Source organism: Orbicella faveolata, unplaced genomic scaffold (genome assembly GCF_042242905.1).
Source record: "Orbicella faveolata isolate gen_17 unplaced genomic scaffold, um_ofav_v1 contig_25, whole genome shotgun sequence".
Taxonomy (NCBI): Eukaryota; Metazoa; Cnidaria; class Anthozoa; order Scleractinia; family Merulinidae; genus Orbicella; species Orbicella faveolata.
In genome coordinates, this window is record NW_028301553.1 from 16,839,475 (window position 1) to 16,857,500 (window position 18,026).

The 18,026-nt window shown below is 38.2% G+C and overlaps 3 protein-coding genes across 3 annotated transcripts in view; 1 reads left to right on the forward strand and 2 right to left on the reverse strand.

Moving 5' to 3' along the window:
• Positions 1-736: 736 nt before the first annotated feature.
• LOC149109170 (uncharacterized) lies at positions 737-3,370 on the reverse strand. The gene has a single exon (XM_089294888.1). It carries the CDS (start codon positions 3,331-3,333, stop codon positions 1,207-1,209), a length of 2,127 nt encoding a protein of 708 aa, XP_089151014.1. The 5' UTR covers positions 3,334-3,370; the 3' UTR covers positions 737-1,206.
• A 1,102-nt stretch (positions 3,371-4,472) lies between these two features.
• Positions 4,473-9,301, forward strand: LOC110052266 (SH2/SH3 adapter protein NCK1-like). Its single transcript, XM_089293637.1, has 3 exons — positions 4,473-4,606; positions 6,398-7,285; positions 8,929-9,301. The coding sequence occupies exons 2-3, from the start codon at positions 6,398-6,400 to the stop codon at positions 9,130-9,132; spliced, it is 1,092 nt and encodes a 363-aa protein (XP_089149763.1). The 5' UTR covers positions 4,473-4,606; the 3' UTR covers positions 9,133-9,301.
• Positions 9,302-11,901: 2,600 nt separating this feature from the next.
• The window catches only part of LOC110052239 (ubiquitin-associated domain-containing protein 2-like), a 7,983-nt gene continuing 1,858 nt past the window's right edge, over positions 11,902-18,026 (reverse strand). Inside the window, exons 4-9 of the mRNA XM_020758350.2 lie at positions 16,700-16,803; positions 16,169-16,289; positions 15,467-15,514; positions 14,519-14,749; positions 14,009-14,203; positions 11,902-12,186 (exon numbers count right to left, since the gene is read on the reverse strand). Of these exons, the coding sequence (XP_020614009.2) occupies positions 12,076-12,186; positions 14,009-14,203; positions 14,519-14,749; positions 15,467-15,514; positions 16,169-16,289; positions 16,700-16,803 (810 nt within the window). The 3' untranslated portion in view covers positions 11,902-12,075. The remainder of the gene's footprint in view (positions 12,187-14,008; positions 14,204-14,518; positions 14,750-15,466; positions 15,515-16,168; positions 16,290-16,699; positions 16,804-18,026) is intronic.

An 18,026-nucleotide genomic window follows, 5' to 3' on the forward strand; every position in this document is an offset into this window, starting at 1 on the left:
TTCGAAAACCCCAAGAAGCAGCCGTCATTTTTTTTTTTTTTAACAAGGGCACGCTGCTACGCTACCCACTATCTATCACAGAATAGATAATGAGTAGCGTGGCCAATCAGAGAACGGCATTCGTGATAGAACGCTAGTACCTTTATACTAAAACTCAATAGAAACACGGAGAATGTATCTTATTTCTTAAACGATCACGAATTCTGAATTCCAATAGTTTATGAGAAAAAAGGGAAATTAGCCAATTTTGAAATCCTAAAATTCTAACTTTTACTCCGAGACTTGGGGGAATAAAACAAGAGACAAGTTTTATTCATCCGACAACTTCGATATGATTTATATGTGTTTTAATCCCCCCTAAAGCCTTACGCGTCGCGAGGAGAATGTGCCTTTCCATGACTCCCTTGGGCCCCGACCTTTCTCCAATCCAATCGTCTCTCACCAGACTCTCGCCAAAAACACTGAAGTAGCTTCTGGGTACGAGTCAGATTCTATATGACGTAAGCGTTGCATCTGAATATTACGCGACCATGTAAAAATGACTAAAACTTTACTTGTTCAAGTAAATATGTTCTTCTACGGCGTCAGAGTGCTTTACAAATCTTTCTTACTTCCGTGGTGTGCAGAAAGGTTACTAGGACTAGTTTTGACTGTGGAAGCGCTCACTCTCATGCAAGGTCCAAAAATTTAATAAACCCCCGCGGCGCTTAATCGGAGAAATAAGGTATATAAGGTATATTTTTAACAGAAGAGTTTTATTTATTGTTTATATTATATTAAAATCTTATTACGGCCAGTTCATTCTGGCCTTAACAATAGCAGTCGGTTATTTTCTTATTCAAAGTACCTTTTTATACGGCCACCCCGTTAATACGGCCAGAGTTTGCGGCCCGTTGATGGTTTCATTGTATGTGAATTCTTACCCTTCTGTGCGTGGCTAGAAATTTGAAAGATACTTTTTCGTGGATAATATATATGCCCTTGCAACTAAATATTTTTATTGATCATAGTACAAACTAGAGCAAAACAAACTGAGGCAAAATGAAGTAAAACAAAATGCTAAATCGACTACAGAAGTACTGAATAACCTGGAAACACAGGCTAATATAAAGCTGACTCAATGCGTGGGACTGAGAACTGCTATTGAAACATGGATTCCCGAGAAATTCTCTAAACTGACGTTCTATGTGAATCTTCCCATAGTTATCAATCCATGGCTGTTCCAGTCTGAGTATTAAACTCCACAACAGCAGAGCGAATCATTTGTTTTTTACGAAGTCTTTCCCAGCCACTAAAACTGTAGCCTGTTGTAACTTGACTGAAAAACACTTCGGACAATCTCCCGCTAACAAACACGGCGATGGTCGAGACGATTGCGGACGAGTCGTACAATACCACGTTAAAGAGGAAGATCGCTGATAACGCAATAACCAGAAACACCAATATAGCGATCACATTCCACAACATACGGCAAAGTTCATTGGCAACGGGTAATACTTTGTAAGTGTTACAGACGAACCAAAATAGGTCTGTTGGAATGGTCTCTTCATGACCGGTCAACTCTTTCCACTGTTCTGAAATCATTTCTTTGATCTGCTTGTATCTGTTTTGTAAATTATTGAAGCAAAGATGGATGTTTCTCCAAACCACAAAAACAAATGTTACATAAGGAATTGTTACTTCCCCGTTAAGAGTTAATCCCATGATTACAAAACCGACCATTCGCACAACAAACTGACATGAAAAAACTGCAAGGATGAAGACACTTAAAGAGGAGTAAACTAGAGTTAAAAACAAGATGCCCCTATACACTGGGCGTTTGTGAATATATCTAAACGTTACCTTCATCAGGCAAAAATAGGGTGAGTATATTATGGTGCATATAACTGACGCAAATAATATAACTAAAAATGCTAGTAATGAGACTACTGGAGCAAAAAATAACATCAGTAAAGCAGTCCATAACACACAAATTACATGTCCGCATAACGAATGCAGAGAGTGAACATGCGTATGATGTAACTTACCCTTGCGGCATATGCTTAGAAAAGCTTTCAACAGGGTTAACAATTTCTGTGGAATTATTTGAGGCACGGCTTTTACTTGCTGAATTATTTCCCTTTGAGGAGTAATGTGACTCGCTGAAGTTCCCTTTTCTGGTCTCCAACACACAATTAATACGCCCGGAATTATAAAATATGGCAAAATAAACAGAACATACACAAGGGGTTTATCCAAGCTAAACACCTTAAGGTAAAAATCTGCTACTTGAAACAGGAGCTTTTTGGAAGCATCGTCGAGATGATTACTTTTGATTATGAAGTACAACACTAGCTTTATATAGAAAAATATCGGAATAACACAATACCAAATGAAAAACAATTTTACGTTAAATCCATGGCTTAATGTTGGTAGCATTTTGACGCAGTTTCGAACCATCATTGCGAAAGTGATTGGACTTAAATCATCTATTGGGATTGTTTCAAAAGCGGAATTTCCGATGTGGCTACCCTGTTCAAGATCATAAAACGTTCCCTCGCCTCTTGTTACGGTTCGGCGAGTTTTTAAGCTCTCAAGGGCGGTTTGGTCTTCTAAATCGTTTGTTTCGCAGCTTTCGTGATCTTCTTTGAAAAAAGAGTCAGGTATCGCACACAAAAGCAAAGGCCAGTACAAGAACACAGCCCCTACAACTACTGCTAGGATGGCGTTGAAAACTGCCAGCCATTTGCTCTCTTGAATATCCAGATCACAGTGAATCGTGTTGTCATTACCATCTTCACCTGCAGCACAACACTTATATTTAAAACCGCCGCAAATGCCAAAAGAAAATTCTTGTAATATCCGAAAACAGACCACGCCTTCCCTCCCATTCGGCAATTTGCTAGAAGTTAAGTTTCTCGTTATATCCATCAGTGCATTTGCGATCGCAACGTCCTGACACGATGAATTAACGTTAGCAAGACATCCGCTTTGAAGTTCTTTCAAATGCACCTCTATGTTTCTTGCTTGATTCTTTAAAAGACCAAGCGATAAGACGTCGTAATCATACGACAGAGACAACATGGGTTCTCGAATACTTTGGGCCCAAGTCCACCGGTAAGGAAGAATTCTGTTCTTGGAGACGAGAGGATTGTACTTGCTGTTGTTGGAGATTTTGAAGTTGATGTAAACGAGTCGAACACTCCCCTCGGAAGCTTTCAATCGAAACTCTGGTGACGAGTCACCTTGTATTGAAATCTGACATTGCGCTTCACCACAAGACTGACTTGCAACGATGTAGGAAGTCAAATACGACAAGACAACGAGAAAGCAAACAAATTTCTCCCGGGCCATCTTGCTTACTTTTAGCGGTGAATGGGCTATTGTGAGCTTTTGTTGTAAAGGTTAACATTTATATGATCCTACATCACGACATTTTTACATCACAATATCACAATGTCGCATTTTATTTTTGATGAATAATTTGCATTCTAAAGAAGCTACGATCGTCATGCGGAACTCCGTTGCGCTTTCAGCTGAAATTATTTTCTTTTTCAAACAACGTGACTCGTTAATTATAGTCATCTTACTGTGAAGGCCTGGTAAACTGAAACCCAGGAAATTCTAGCCCGTGTTGCAAGCGTAGACGGGGAAGGGGTAGGGAGGCAAAAATTAAATCCATCCGCGCTTTGCCTCCCCCCCCTACCCCGTATAACGCCTCTACGCAAGCTGTATGGGTTATTGACCAAGTGTAAGGTCAAGATGGCTGGATATTGGCCAAGTTCCTTTTTGCGTGTTTATGGACCGAGACGGAGTCGAGGTCCATAAACTCGCAAAAAAGGAACGAGGCCAATATCCAGCAATCTTCACCGAACAAGCTTGGTCAATAAAGGATTTATTATATGGCTTTTGGGGAAATTTTTCTTGCGGGACACGGCAGGTAGTCCCGAGCGGGCAAGATAGCTCCATCTTGCCCGCTCGGGTGGCCAATCACAGCGCAGGATTTGATTCATCTTGCCCGCTCACGGAGCTGGCCATATAATAAAGGAAATTCTTGTTTCCGTTTCATTTTTCTGGTTAGAAGAAGTACATGCTGATGAATATCTGAATGTTGTACAGATATTACTCTACCCGAACGACTTCACTGATCGCCGAGGAAAAAGCCACACACATTGAGACAAGAATGCTTGAGGACCTTCAGAGAATGCAAATAACTGTGGCTTTTTTTAAAGAACTGAGGCTTTTTTTAAAGCAAATGAAACTTTATTGGAAGGCTTACAACTTATCTGTGAGATGCTTCTTAAAAATCCAGGTGAAAATGGAAAAGCAACAACAACAACAAACAAACCAGGAACAAACAAACAACAACAACAACAACAACAAAACTGACTGTATTCCCACGGTTGTCTCAACGAGCGGCAAAGGTACGCAGCGTGGAGTACTGGGACTAGTCTGGATCAGATCACGTGACATGGGTGTAAAGTAAACTTATTCGGCGCGGACGGCCATGTTGACTGTAGTGGTTGGACGCTAAAATTCTGTTTCGCAACCAAGTTTCCCTCTAAACAGGAGATCATCAAGGCATCTGGGTAGCGAAAGGAGCTCAAATAACTTCAGGATACGTAAGGTCAGTTTAAACTTGAAAAGTAGCCAATCTTTAGGGAAATAAACCAGCGGCTTTTAGTCACGAATGAATTGTGGGTTGCAAATATGGAATGAATAACTGTGCAATCGTTTCGCCTGATGTTGTATTGTACGTCCATTCTTTAATCCAGCAAAATACAAATGCAAATAATTTAACGCCGGTTTACGCGGATTTTCATCTGTAAGATTGTTTTTGTTACAAATAGAGTCGAAAACAGAAAGAGTACATTACCAAAGTGCGCAGAAAACTTATCAACGTTGTACAGGATACATTTAGTGTCTGAGTGTTTTAGCGTGCCCCATTAGTACTTTACCTAAATCGAGTCTGTAACTTAGCAGTTATGACTAAAATTTAAGGATGAATTACCAACGCTGCTACCGCAACGTTGCTTCAAAGAATTTAGATTACGATTTACTGCACACTTCAGATTGCACAGCAGTAAATTACGTTGCAATCGAAATTCCTTTAACTCGTGTCGCTGAATTAAAACATATTGAAAGAGCTGTACAATTTCGTCTATACAGTGTACCTAAAATAACGAAGAAATTAACACTGCATCGCCAGTTTAAAGAATCGTTAATTTTGTTGGATAGTACATGATGTTATAATTTTATCGATCGAATTGCGCAACGAATGGAAGTTTTACTCGCAATTTATTCTATTTGAATTTAAATGTCATTGCATTTCCATTGCTGATTATTTTGGTAAAAAAAACATTATCTTATAAATGTAGCTTATTTCACTTTCGCGTCTGTGTCGATAGGTCAGCTTTTACAAATATAATAACCGCCTTTGTGTGCGTGATATTATCCCTTTCGATATTCGATAGGGGCAAGGTTCGTTTGTGTCAACTGTACTCGTATATTCCGTTTTGGCAACTTTCTTTGATCACGTTCATGTGATAAATGCTCACACTGCACCCCCTCACCCTGTCCTTCCGAAAAAAAATTGTGGTGTGCGGTGATCTTGTAACAAAGTATGTAACATTTATTTATACATTTACGTCTCCTAACATATTGGTAATATATTGTAGATTTCAACATACACTGTACATGTAGTGAATTTGTTTCCATGCTTTGACACTCCTCTACCTTGTCAGAAGTGAAAAAGTCATGCATGTGCATTGATGTATTTATTATAGACTAATGACATTGTTTGCAGATGATGAGCATGTTCAAAGAATCATTCCGAAACATTGAGATACGAAAAAGAAAAAAAAAAAAGGAAAAAAGTACAAAAACATTAGCCATAAGGACGATCTGTAAAAAAGTCATAAACCTCGTACATGTAGGAGAGAGACCACCTGGTAAACGGTCGTTTGGTCACCAAGTCGATCAGCCTCTAAATGTCAAGCCTCCAACCAGGCCGGGCTTGTTCAAAAGGTGGATAACGCTATCCACTGGAAAAATCTCAATCCTCTCGAACAACCCAGGCCAGAGGTCTAAAACACTGTCTATTTCTTGTTCTTTAAGAGTGAATATTGGGGCTACTGGGGGCTAACTGGCCAAGGCTAAACAACTTGGAGGCTAAACAACTGGTAACCGACCAACTTGTTAACAGTACTGAACTTATATGTATCTGAGGAAATTTTGTAACAGACAGTTCAGGACTATAATGCAGTCTTGTCACAGGGTTCAAAATATTACAATTTTATTCACCTGTGTGGGCTTATGCATGTAGGTAGTTCTGGTTGAAGTTGTGTCATATCATGATTGTGGTTGTAAATGGGTTTTATTGCTAATTTTTGTTTACTTCTCTACTTTTTTTTTTCAGATGTCATGTATGAATGCAGCTATAGCCCTTTATGACTACAAAGCAACAGACAGTGAAGAACTGTCCATTAAGAAGGATGAAAGACTGGTGGTGTTAGATGACAGCAAGGGATGGTGGAAGGTGGAAAATTCAAGACATGAAAAAGGCTATGTTCCTTCAAACTATGTGAAAAAGAGCAAACCTACAGGCAAAAGCTGGTTAAAGGGAAAAAGTACCAAATCACCTAAAGAAAATGGAGCAATGTCGTCACCTGGTGAATATTTTGTTCCTCAGGATGTTTTGGCTGGATTTGAGACTGTGATTGCAAAATTCAACTTTCAACCGCAGCATGAAGATGAACTTCTGCTGAAGAAAGGAGACAGGATAACTGTTTTAGAAAAGAAAGAGGATGGGTGGTGGAAGGGAAAAATTAGAATGCAATCTGGCTGGTTCCCATCCAATTATGTTTATGCCGAAGAGGAGAACTCAAAACCTGTGAGTAAATCTTCGCCAAAGCCTGTCCTACAGAAAGTGAGGACATTGTACACTTTTGATCCCAAAAATCCTGAAGAGCTTAGTTTTAAAAAGGATGAAATTCTGGATATTATTGAAAAACCTGAAGATGACCCCGAGTGGTGGGTTGCTAGGAAACAGGATGGCTCTACTGGCTTAGTTCCGAGCAATTATATTACAAGTGTAGAGAACAACGCTAGTAAAGTACCGATGCCAAGCTCCGAACCTGTGATCGACAACAGAGTGCAAGGAAAAGTTATTTTACCTGAACATAAGAAACTCCCATTCGCTGACAAGGTTTGGTTCTGGGGTAAAATTACTAGGGAGTATGCTGAGAAGATGTTGAACAAAGCTGCTGCAGATGGAGACTTTCTAGTGAGAGTCAGTGAGACGCAGGTAAGCAAGGGGCCTGTTTAGCACTAGCTCTGAGAACTGTGAGAAAAGTGTAGATATTGTAAAGAGTGCAGTCTCTCTGCACTTTTTGACTGGTTGTCAAAATTAAAAAGTGCTTAAAATATCATGTAACTCAAATTTATTAGGGCCTTTCCATTTTTTTTTTCTGAAGGGAACAGGGATGGGATAATTATTTGGGGCATGAATTTTTTTTCACCTTTAGGTTGTGCATGAAACAACTTGTGCAAGAACGTTTTTAAAGTAAAAACAGGACCTGGTTAGTAAGCACTTAATTGATTTTTTATGAATAGCACCCCTTGCACAGTTTTTTTCAGCAGTTTTCTCTGTGCAGGAATATTTTTTTTGGAAATTGCCTCCCCCACCTTAAATATAATGGTCTGCCCTAATGATGCGCAAGTATAATGTGCAAGAATTGTTTCATGACATCACTGCATGCATAATACATTGTAACCTGATAATGCCATGTGATGTAAGACAGTGATGTCGTGCTTTTTTAAGCAATGATGAACTTCAGGTGTCCATTCGTACATTGTAGTGCATGCAAAGCTTTTAACATTTTCAGGACTGAACTCTTGTATGTCACATCTTATCTCTCTTAAGGGAGGGTTTCACGGTTCGGCACATGTCTCTAAATCAAAATACCTTTGTTCGCTTCTTAGCACTGTTATCATTTTAAAAACCCCACTCAGATGTACAGATAGTTCAGTAATCATGTACTATATTTAGTCATGGTAGAATGACGGATGACCAAAATGCTGAAAGGATTTCCGTGGATTTTATCAATGCTATAATAGACCAATTTCAATGTATTAAAATTCAGCCTAACACAATAGACCTCAGCACGAGGCTCTGGGGAATAACTACAGAGTTTGTGGGGTTTATTCCCCAGAGCCTCGTGCTGAGGTCTATTGTGTTAGGCTGAATTTTAATGTAACGAAATTGGTCTATTTGACTATTGAATTTAGGTTTGACCTGTATGATGTATTCTTCAGTTGATGATTAGGAAACTTGCTGATGATTGATTTGTAAACAATGAAAAACTGGGCCTGTGCCAAAAAGAGTGCACGGGCGAACAGATACTGGCAGACATGCCCCAAACTGTGAAACCCTCCCCTTAAGACAGTGTAGGCCTAGCCCCAGTTGTTTGAAGGCTACATAGCGCTATCCACAGGATAAATCACTATCCAGTGGTTAGGTGTTAACAAAACAAACCACACTATCCACTGGATGGTCCGGTGGATAGCATTATCCACCTTTTGAACAACCCGGGCCAGAGCCTTAGCTGGCAGTGATAGACCATGTAACTGAACTACATTGTAAACAAGTGCGATCAGTGAGCTTTTTCAACAGCTGCACCTTGTTGGCAATGTAGTTTACCTCAATGTAGTTCATCTCACTTTATCAGGATTGTCACATGTATGAAGACATACATTTAGTGGTTTTCTTCTTTTTACACAAAGCTGCTTTGGGTTAACTAACAAACTTTATGGTAGTGATGCTTGAGGTTCTACAGTGTCCATGCACAACATGAATTTACTGGCACATTGCTGGAAGTTAATTTAAATCGAGATAGCATAGAAGTGCAGGACAAAATTAAATTTACTTTCTTTTATTTTTCTCATCAGGAAGGTGGCTATTCAGTGTCCATGAAAGCTCCAGACAAAATCAAGCATTTTAGAGTGGAGTTTACTGATGGAAAGTTTAAAATTGGTCCACGGAATTTTAGCACGGTGGAAGAGTTAATAGAACATTACAAAAGAGCTCCCATTTTTACTGATAAAGCTGGAAACAAGATGTTTCTTGTCAAGCCTTTTGAGGAGGGCTCCTAGTGATAGATAATTCTAAAAATCTTTTAAATTTGAGGGACTGAGTAAGATAGTAAAAGCTATCTAAACAGAGAATTTTACTTGGTTCTTGTAATTTGGATGTCACCAGTGTCTGACAGCAAAATTGTACAAGATCAATTTTGGAATATGGACTGCAGATGGTGTATCTTGACCCAATAGTTGTTGTATTCTGTATATTTTGTGCATGTACATGTAATACTGTTGTTGAAACTTTCAAACAACCTATAGCTAATTATGAACTACATGTATATAGCATTTCAATCCCAGTAGTAAGTAGGTTACTGTACATGTATGTACAGAGTCATGCAGAGTCTGACAGTCAGCAAAGTAGAAATGTACAAACGAACTGTGGCCAGCTCAAATTGAATGGTCACACTGAATGGTTTTGACAGACTTGCAGTTGGAGCTGGTACCTCCAGTATGCCAAAACTAGTAGTACTTTTTCAAAGTACTGCTCCTTCAGGGACCGTGGAGGGGGGGGGGGGGGGGGGTGGGGGGGTGGGGGGGCTGGAAGGGCTATGCCCTACCACTTTTATTGCTGGGATTTATTTTCTAGGGCTCCAGTTGACATGGATAAAAATACGAAACACAGACCTTAACGTTTCTTTTTCTTGGCCAGATTTTTTAGCCCTACCTCTTTAAGATGGTCTATGCGGTTCCTGTCCCTAGTTTCATTAATTTGACTGGTCACTGTTGGGTTTTACTTGAACAGGCTCAGAAGTCAATAGCTAGAAACTGGTGAATGAGTATAAAGTGCAAGTAGGATGTGGGTGTATACGGTTTGTCTTCTGTGTGTCCTACAGGTTATGTAGATAGTATTCTTGAATTCAAAATCAAGTTCTATAGTTCTAAAAAGAATAGTTTATTGGTATCCAATGTAGGTACATTGTATACAAGTCCTGTACAGTAAATTTGAAGCAACAAATGTGAATGTTTGCACTTTAGAGAAGTTGGTTACAAAGCACTGCAAATGGAGGAGATATAATATTTTGAGACCATTTTCAATGAGTGTTTGGTCTTTATCAGGCCAATAATTATCACTCATTCTGGGCTGTGTGATTTTGAGTTTTTAAAGCCAATGATTAATACATGGTGTTCAATTTGTTGGTCATTGTGAGAAGCTAGTAGTGAAGTAATTGATGTCAAAGCTATTTATATCTGAAATAGCAATTATTTCTATCTCATCAAATCCCAGTTTAAAGGTTGAGAAGATTGCACAATTCCTTGTGTACTTGAGCATAATGGTTAGGTGTGCATCTTAAGACATCTTAGGTCAACCCTTTTTAGTTGGGTAACAAACAACAGTAGCTAGAGTAGTTGATTATTTTATACTCTTTGTCGTCATCTATTTGTGAATTTAGTATTACTTGGATGTTCTAAGTACTAGCAATTTTCCTTTCTGATCAGAACTAACTCTTACTGGGTTTCAATAATATAATGAACCTTTAAATACTGATTTCACGCTTTTTCCGAAAATTGGCAAGTTTGAGGTTTCATACTTTCATGAGTTTGTAACAGATTCTTTTGAAACGTTGCATATTAACTAAATTCAGGATGGTAAATTGATCTATGGAGGTTTTTGTTTTGATGTTGCATGACATCAGTAAAAAGGTCAATTTGTTCCAACTTGTCAGAAGCCGTTACTGACAGCGACATTTTGGAACTTGCAGCTAATTTTTTTTCACTATTTCAGAGATATATTTTATACCTGTTCAATGTATTTATTGGTCAGAACTTATTCAAAGCTTTTTGTTTGGAGTTGCAGGAATATCTGTCAAGATGAACAAAATTAGTTGTCCATTTCTACTGACATTTAATTCTACATGTACTTGTTCTTAATAATAGTGTAGTATCTTGTACTGCGATAAGTCGATTTTCGCCCATGTGCACAGAGATGTTAAGGAAGCTTCTAGTTTACATAAAATTACTGCAGCTGTGACTTTTAAAATGCAGTAAATGTAGTATTAAATAATTGAAAAGTACCTATGATCAGCATGCGTCATTTTTTGTGAGCCATTCTAACTTTGTGTGTATCCCAGATGCCCATAATTGACCACACATTCTTATCCTTCTGGAAACACCCAGATTGTAAGGGTTATTGACCAAGTGTAAGGTCAAGATAGCTGGATATTGGCCAAGTTTTTTTTTTTGTATGTTAATGGGCCAAGACAGAGTTGAGATCCATAAGCACACAAAAGAAGAATGAGGACAATGTCCTGAGCCATCTTGACCCAATAAAGAATTTATAATATGGAAAAAGAAATGTATTTTCTTGCAGGACACAGTGAGTAATCCTGAGCACGCAAGATAACACCATCTTGCCTGCTTGGGTAGCCACTATTGGTGCAGGATTCGGTTCATCTTGCCTGCTTACAGAACTACATAAGTATGTATAAGATGCATTCAATAGTTCTCCGACATATTATGTGAGGAGTAATCCCATACTGCACTGTCCCTCCCCCCTCCTCACTAACAGAAAATTTGTAATAATAAAATAATAAGCAACAGTGCAATAGCATGCGACCCGGGTGGATGTGTTGCTCTGTGACACAGCACAGTGCTAGGGAGAGGAATAATTTGGCTTTTATAGTTCAATTTAAAATTTTACAGAGATAAATATTTTTATAGGCCAGGAGTCTCATGATTAATGTTGGGATAGTATTCAAGCGAGCTAAATGTAATTACAGTTTGACTTATGTAACGTGTTGTCAGTACATGTAGTTCCCAACTTAAAGTTCCTTCAAACAACTGTTATTTTAAACAGCTTCACTTTTTATTTCACAAATAAAACAATAACTACCCTGACTAACTTGCTTCTTTAAAAATCTGATTTTTACATCACTTTTATACTATTTACAGAAATCCAGATAGTGATAAACAACTTGCTGTTGCTCACTCCATGACAAGTCTGTTAATTGATTATCACTATGACTGTGACAATAGGATATTTGTTGCCACAGTAATATCATTATTGCTTGTTGTCAAAGCGTGAAGCACAGCTAGTCTGGAGAATCCCATCTCTACTAAGGTCTGAACCTGCACAGAAAAAGGAACAAAATAAATGTTACTGATTTACCACTGATTTACAGTCATGTAGACACGCCTTTTGGAAACACCATACAATTGACCTTGCAAGGGACTGCAGAGTTACATGTAAGGGGGCAAACCCGAGGGGGGGGGGGTACTCCCTTATTTGGTCTATACGGGGACATGCTGTTGGACAGGGTATGGTTTTTTGGCCTCGCTGTCCTGAACCGGGTACAGTCGAACCTCGATTATCCGGACTCTTAGGGACCTTGGTAAATAGTCCGGATAATCGAGAGTCCGGATAATCGAAAACATGTTTATTAATGAGATAGAAATGTAAACAAAAGGTGTACAGCAAAGAAAACATCATTATAATTGTGAAATATAAACAGCCTGTATGTATTTACAAATAAAAACTTTCAGTTCAGGTATTTACAAAGGTCTAAAATGTTCAAGCATGTTTGTTTGCTTCAAAGACTTGCAGCTTGATCAGGGACTTTCGTTTTAATCCTTTGCTTGTCTCGATGCTGTCAGTAAATTTTAGGATCTTGTCTTTGTCCTTCCGTATGTCAGAGACCTGCTGCTTGCTGATGCCAAATTCTTGAGCTAAATTTGTTCCTTTCTCTCCTTTATCCAAACGTGAAATAATTATCTGCTTATCTTTAATCGATAGAACGGCGTGCTTTCGCTTCGTAGACATGTTTTTGAGTTGAGTTTACGATCGATCGCTCATGTGTTTACATAACCCATGCGGAAGGAACTAATGAAGCATGAAATTCCCTTGGTAACAACACAATTGAGCCAATCAGATATCAGCTGAATGCATCAGAATATTTCTTTGTCGTGTCGCACTTGCGAATTTTGAAAAGCGCACAGGATAATACGCTGTTTCAACAGTCTTTTGAAAGGACTATTGGGCTTTTTGCGACTTTGAGTTTTCAAGATCACAACTAATTAATATTCGTGAAAAAATTGGGACAAGAGAAAAAAGTCCGGATAATTATTATTGGATAGTCCGGATAATCGAGGTCTGGATAATCAAGGTTCCACTTTATACGATTTTACTCGCGTTTGTCCTAAACAGGGTCAGAACCTGTCCTAAACAGGGTATGGTATTACGAGCTGAGACACGTTAAGCGGCCACTACAAAGTCATCAATCAACATCAGATCATTCTCTGGACAAGAATGCTATTGTTGATGGTATCTTTTCATTTAAATAATTTAGAGCGTAATGTTTGATGGCCTTTTGTTTAGTTCAAGTGCACAGATGCAATAACTGGGTTTTAGACGTATCAAACATGATTTCACTGATTGGAATGGCTTATTAAACAGTTAAAATTCCTGTAAACCAAGAGAATGTGTACTTTGTCTCTTGCCCTAAATGGGGTATTAAAATAGAGGGTGTCGTCCTAAACAGGGTAGGGTTTTTAGAGTATTTTTGTCCTTAACAGGGTCAAGATTTCAAACCCTTGGCGGCACCCCTATACCCAGACATGGGTCTAGTACCTCCCCCTCCCCCTCCACTCCTGGGGAGCAAAGTGCATTTTATGAGGGTTAGAGGCACTTACTGTAGTTCTACTAGCAGTTCCAAGCATAAATCCTCTTCACAACTAAAATATCAAGTCATTTTGATGATCATAGGCCCGCAATGCATAAAAAGATTACAAATTTTTTTCATGTTCTATTTTTGTTTGCTGGAAGAATTTTAGTCACGGCAAAGCTCAAGGAATGATGCAGACAAACAGTCCATGTGCAAATAAATACAATAATGCCTTAATTTCAGACTGGACATCTGGTATGTACAAAGGTTTAAATAATGTATTAATGAACCTGCTCTTCTGAGACTTCTACTGTTGGCTGTTGGTGAAAGTTTGCATTGTCCATATCCAGATGTCTGTCTTGCCATTCATTCAGTGGTGGGGGTTGTGGTGGTGGGTTGTTGGCAGCTGCCCCACCCCACAGCCAGCCTCCACCTCCTGGGGGTACTAAAACATCTGCATACCCTTGGCCCACTCTTGGAGGACCCTGAAATTACAGTTTGAAAACATTATGATGAAAAAATAACTGTGAGATGAATCTCATTATAATTACCTTAAGCTTTATAAACAAGTAAATGTGAAATAAAGTTTAAAATAGATATTGCAGACATGTACACAAGTCATGTTGTAAATATTATTAGAGCAAAAATATTGGATGCTGGCACTTGACTCAAAGCCAGTTTCAGCTGAATGAACTGACAGAGGTATTATCATTTTGAAGCGTTCTGATCAGGCCATAATTTTCAACTTTATGATTGCTTTTACAATCAAAACCACACCAATGCGAGTCCTTAGCCATTACCCTATTTCTAAGATTCCCCATTCTTGCTCTTAGCGCTTGCTGCTCATAATGTTCTATCTGCTGAAGTCGCTGTATTTCCAGTGTTGCACCCATGGCATAAGGTTGAGCTGGAGGCCTCTCTGAACTAAACCAATTACCAATGGCTCTAGATATGGCTGAAGTCAGAGAATCTGGCAGCCTGAGCCACCGTTGAACTTGAAATAAGTTGAACCTATAAACAATTCCTGCCACCTATGAGGATAACAAGAACAAGTAATCATCTTCGGTTTACATAATATATTTACAGTAGCCTCCATTTGGTGCAAAAATATGGTCCGATATTTGTCTGTGGACATTATCTGCCCAAGAAGTAAACAGTTTTCTGAAAGCGTAGCTCTAGGAAAACTGTGAGCTTTGAGGAACAGGTAATGTCCAAGGACAAAATCCAAGCATAATTTCACACCAAATGGAGGCTATTGCGCTTATTATCCTTCGAATATTTTCCCAAAATGTGGGTTGTTAGTTGAAAATTGGGGAATATCTTGTGGATATTCACCAGTTTTAGCTGGGGCATAGTTATTCAGTCATGTGATGCTTTTAGACCAATAATTATCGTGTGCAAGCAAAAATATTTGACGGATTATAGTAATATTGATTTTAGTTACAGTGTACATGTAGAATGCAACTTAATGTTTACTAAATAACTTATTTAAAAAATTCTAAAGAAAATTTTACCCAAAATTGTCCAAAGAACACTACCTTTTTAAACTAAATAAATTATATACTTTAGAGTATCTTCATGCAGTATGTCAAAGATAATACATGTAAAATAACATACATGTAATGTTTGAGTAACGTTACTTCTTTAAGTGACGTGTAATCTTTTAGCAAACAATTTTGCTTGCAGTACAAATTATACGTACACTGTAGCTCAAAATATTACTGACTACTATTAGTTCAATCACTAACCATTCCACAGATACCAGCCAAAAGTGATTCCTTACTGGACAGCAACATCTGTTAAATGGCAAAAACATCTGTCACTAACATAATCATAACAACGTCTCATTATGAGCCTTCACACGTCGTTACACCATACTTTATGTATCTCTCCACTGCCAGAGCAGTGAGAGCATGCAAAGTCCTGTCTGATCTGTCTTGGGATAGTCAAAATTTGTCTTCAGACTTGTGGATTTACAATGATTCATCATTTTCTCACTACAGTGGAACCCCGTTGATCTGGTCACAAACAGGCCACAGAAATCAGGTCATGTTAACAGGGTGACAGTGTTAAAGGGGTTTTTAAACAAGAAAATGACTGACTGAGCTTTTGTTCCGGCCAGAATAAAGAGACCATAATAACAAGGTGGCCGTATTAACGGGGTGGCTGTAAGGCGGGCTTTCACTGTCAGAAAACCACTAAATGGGCCTTTGGGCTTCAGGGCTATTCTCCTTACTGTAAGTTACCATTTCCCTTTCCATGACGTTTGTAAGAATTTGGTGATACATCAAGAAAATATCCCCGAGTTGATGTTTAAGTTACTAATTCTCATCACCCCCCCCCCCCTGCTTGGTAACTGTTACGAGAAAAGAGATGTTGATCAGTTTTGACCAAGGAAATTGAATCACTTGAGTTAACATGGTCTCAGTTTGCACTATTCAATAACTGACCTGCAGAGCTAGAGAGTAAATAAATATTTTCCCTGAGATTGGAAAGCCAAGGAATGTAACTGCATCAGAGGCTGGAACATCACAGAAATACTTCACAAGGGTTGCATAAAGCATTCCAAACCTGGTTCAGAAGATGTTAATACAATGTAAGGAAAGAAACCTTAAATCTTGCCATCTTATGTCACATCTGCTGGACAAAGATAGATTATAATAAACAATTTAAAGCAAAGTGAATAGATGGAAGATCATATACATGTTCATGTAATATAATTTATGTATTTGTAATGTGGAAAAAGATATGACGACATGATTGATCATCTCAGTTGTACATACACAATATAAACAGTTGTGAAATTAAAGCCTGAAAAAATTTCAGGTAACTGCTTAAGTTGTGTATACATAATATAACTGCGATGATCAATCATGTCTTCAAAGTCAATTTAAAACAAGCTTAAACAAGTTGCCACACACTCAACCAAAGGTGGACATTTTGTATAAAGTTAATGTAGAGTTACAAAGTTGAAAAGATACAGTCCTGGTGGGGGAAGTCCCACATCATAACCAAAGTGTTTCAACACAGAGATGGAGGTCAGCTGAAGTCCAATTGCAATCACTGTGGTGCTAAAAATGTATGACTGCAAAAGAAAAATAATTCAGGTCATCCAGTTAATAGGTGATGACTTGCACTACTTACTCTGAAGCTACAAGAAATCCCATGGGGAGGGGGTTACTCCCTTATAATTTATGGGCTATATATGGTATATGCAGCCCTAAAGGGTATCAATGGTTTTTTAGCCCTTTTTTTCATTAATAGTGTATCAACAATTTTGGCCATTTTGATCTCATATAGGATATGGTTTTTGTACTTTAGTCATGAATTGGGTATGTTCTTTAGGTGAAGCTACTTTTTCATCAGTATGATTGAGACCATCAACAAAAGCCCTTCACAATGCCTTTATTTTATTATTTTTTTTTTGTATTTTATTAATTTTTATTGATTGACTTCAGTTGTTTACAAAAATTATAATGGAAAAAAAAGTGGCTGTATATAATAAATTACATAGGTTTTTCTATACTAAAATATAATACTAGAGTAAAGAAAATGACACTAACTTTATAGTATACATATATCGTTGTAACTTGGGACTAAATATAAGGCAGGTTTGAAACAGGGTATTGATTTAAAGGGTCAGGTCTTAAAATAGGGTATCACATTTTTGCTCCAATCATAAATAAGGTAGGGAAAATTGCAGATATTGGTCATAAATATGTTAAGGGTTCTGGGAAATGGGCCACAACCCTGCCCAATTTTTCTAGGAAAGAAAAGAAATGCATAAAGAGCTACAGGAGTGAGGTACTAAGACTATGAACAGTATACTATAAATTTGTTAAACAAAACTATCGGGATTCTACTGTATTTAATACAGTAGAATCCCGATTTCTAGAGCCCTCGGTTTCTCAAACCTCCCAATAACTCGAACCATTTCTCATTTCTCTTGGATCTGCTTCACGTTAACACGCTAATTTTACCCCCAATTACTCGAACCCTTGATTATTTGAAACTCCTGCAAACTCAACCCAATTCTCAGCTCCCGTGGGAAGAATTAACCCATAATACAGTACATTGTAACTTGGACCTTTGAAAATTTACAAGCCACTGAGTGATGATTTCAATGAAATTCTTCGCATTGAAGCAAATAAACACTTCCCAGTAAGTTTTTCCTTCCTATGGATGAGGATGCTATTGTAATTGTAGATGAACCACCAAACCCACCATCACAATGTGAACTACATGTATATCGACAATCTGTGCCACAGTGCACAAAACATAACTAAAAAGTTATCGACAAAAGTTTCC

Bases quoted from the DNA above. Each gene is read 5' to 3' on its own strand.
- LOC149109170 (XM_089294888.1), bottom strand. From the start codon at position 3,333: ATGGCCCGGGAGAAATTTGTTTGCTTTCTCGTTGTCTTGTCGTATTTG.
- LOC110052266 (XM_089293637.1), top strand. From the start codon at position 6,398: ATGTCATGTATGAATGCAGCTATAGCCCTTTATGACTACAAAGCAACA. The intron at 7,286-8,928 runs GTAAGCAAGGGG...TTTTCTCATCAG, and splicing joins TGAGAGTCAGTGAGACGCAG to GAAGGTGGCTATTCAGTGTC.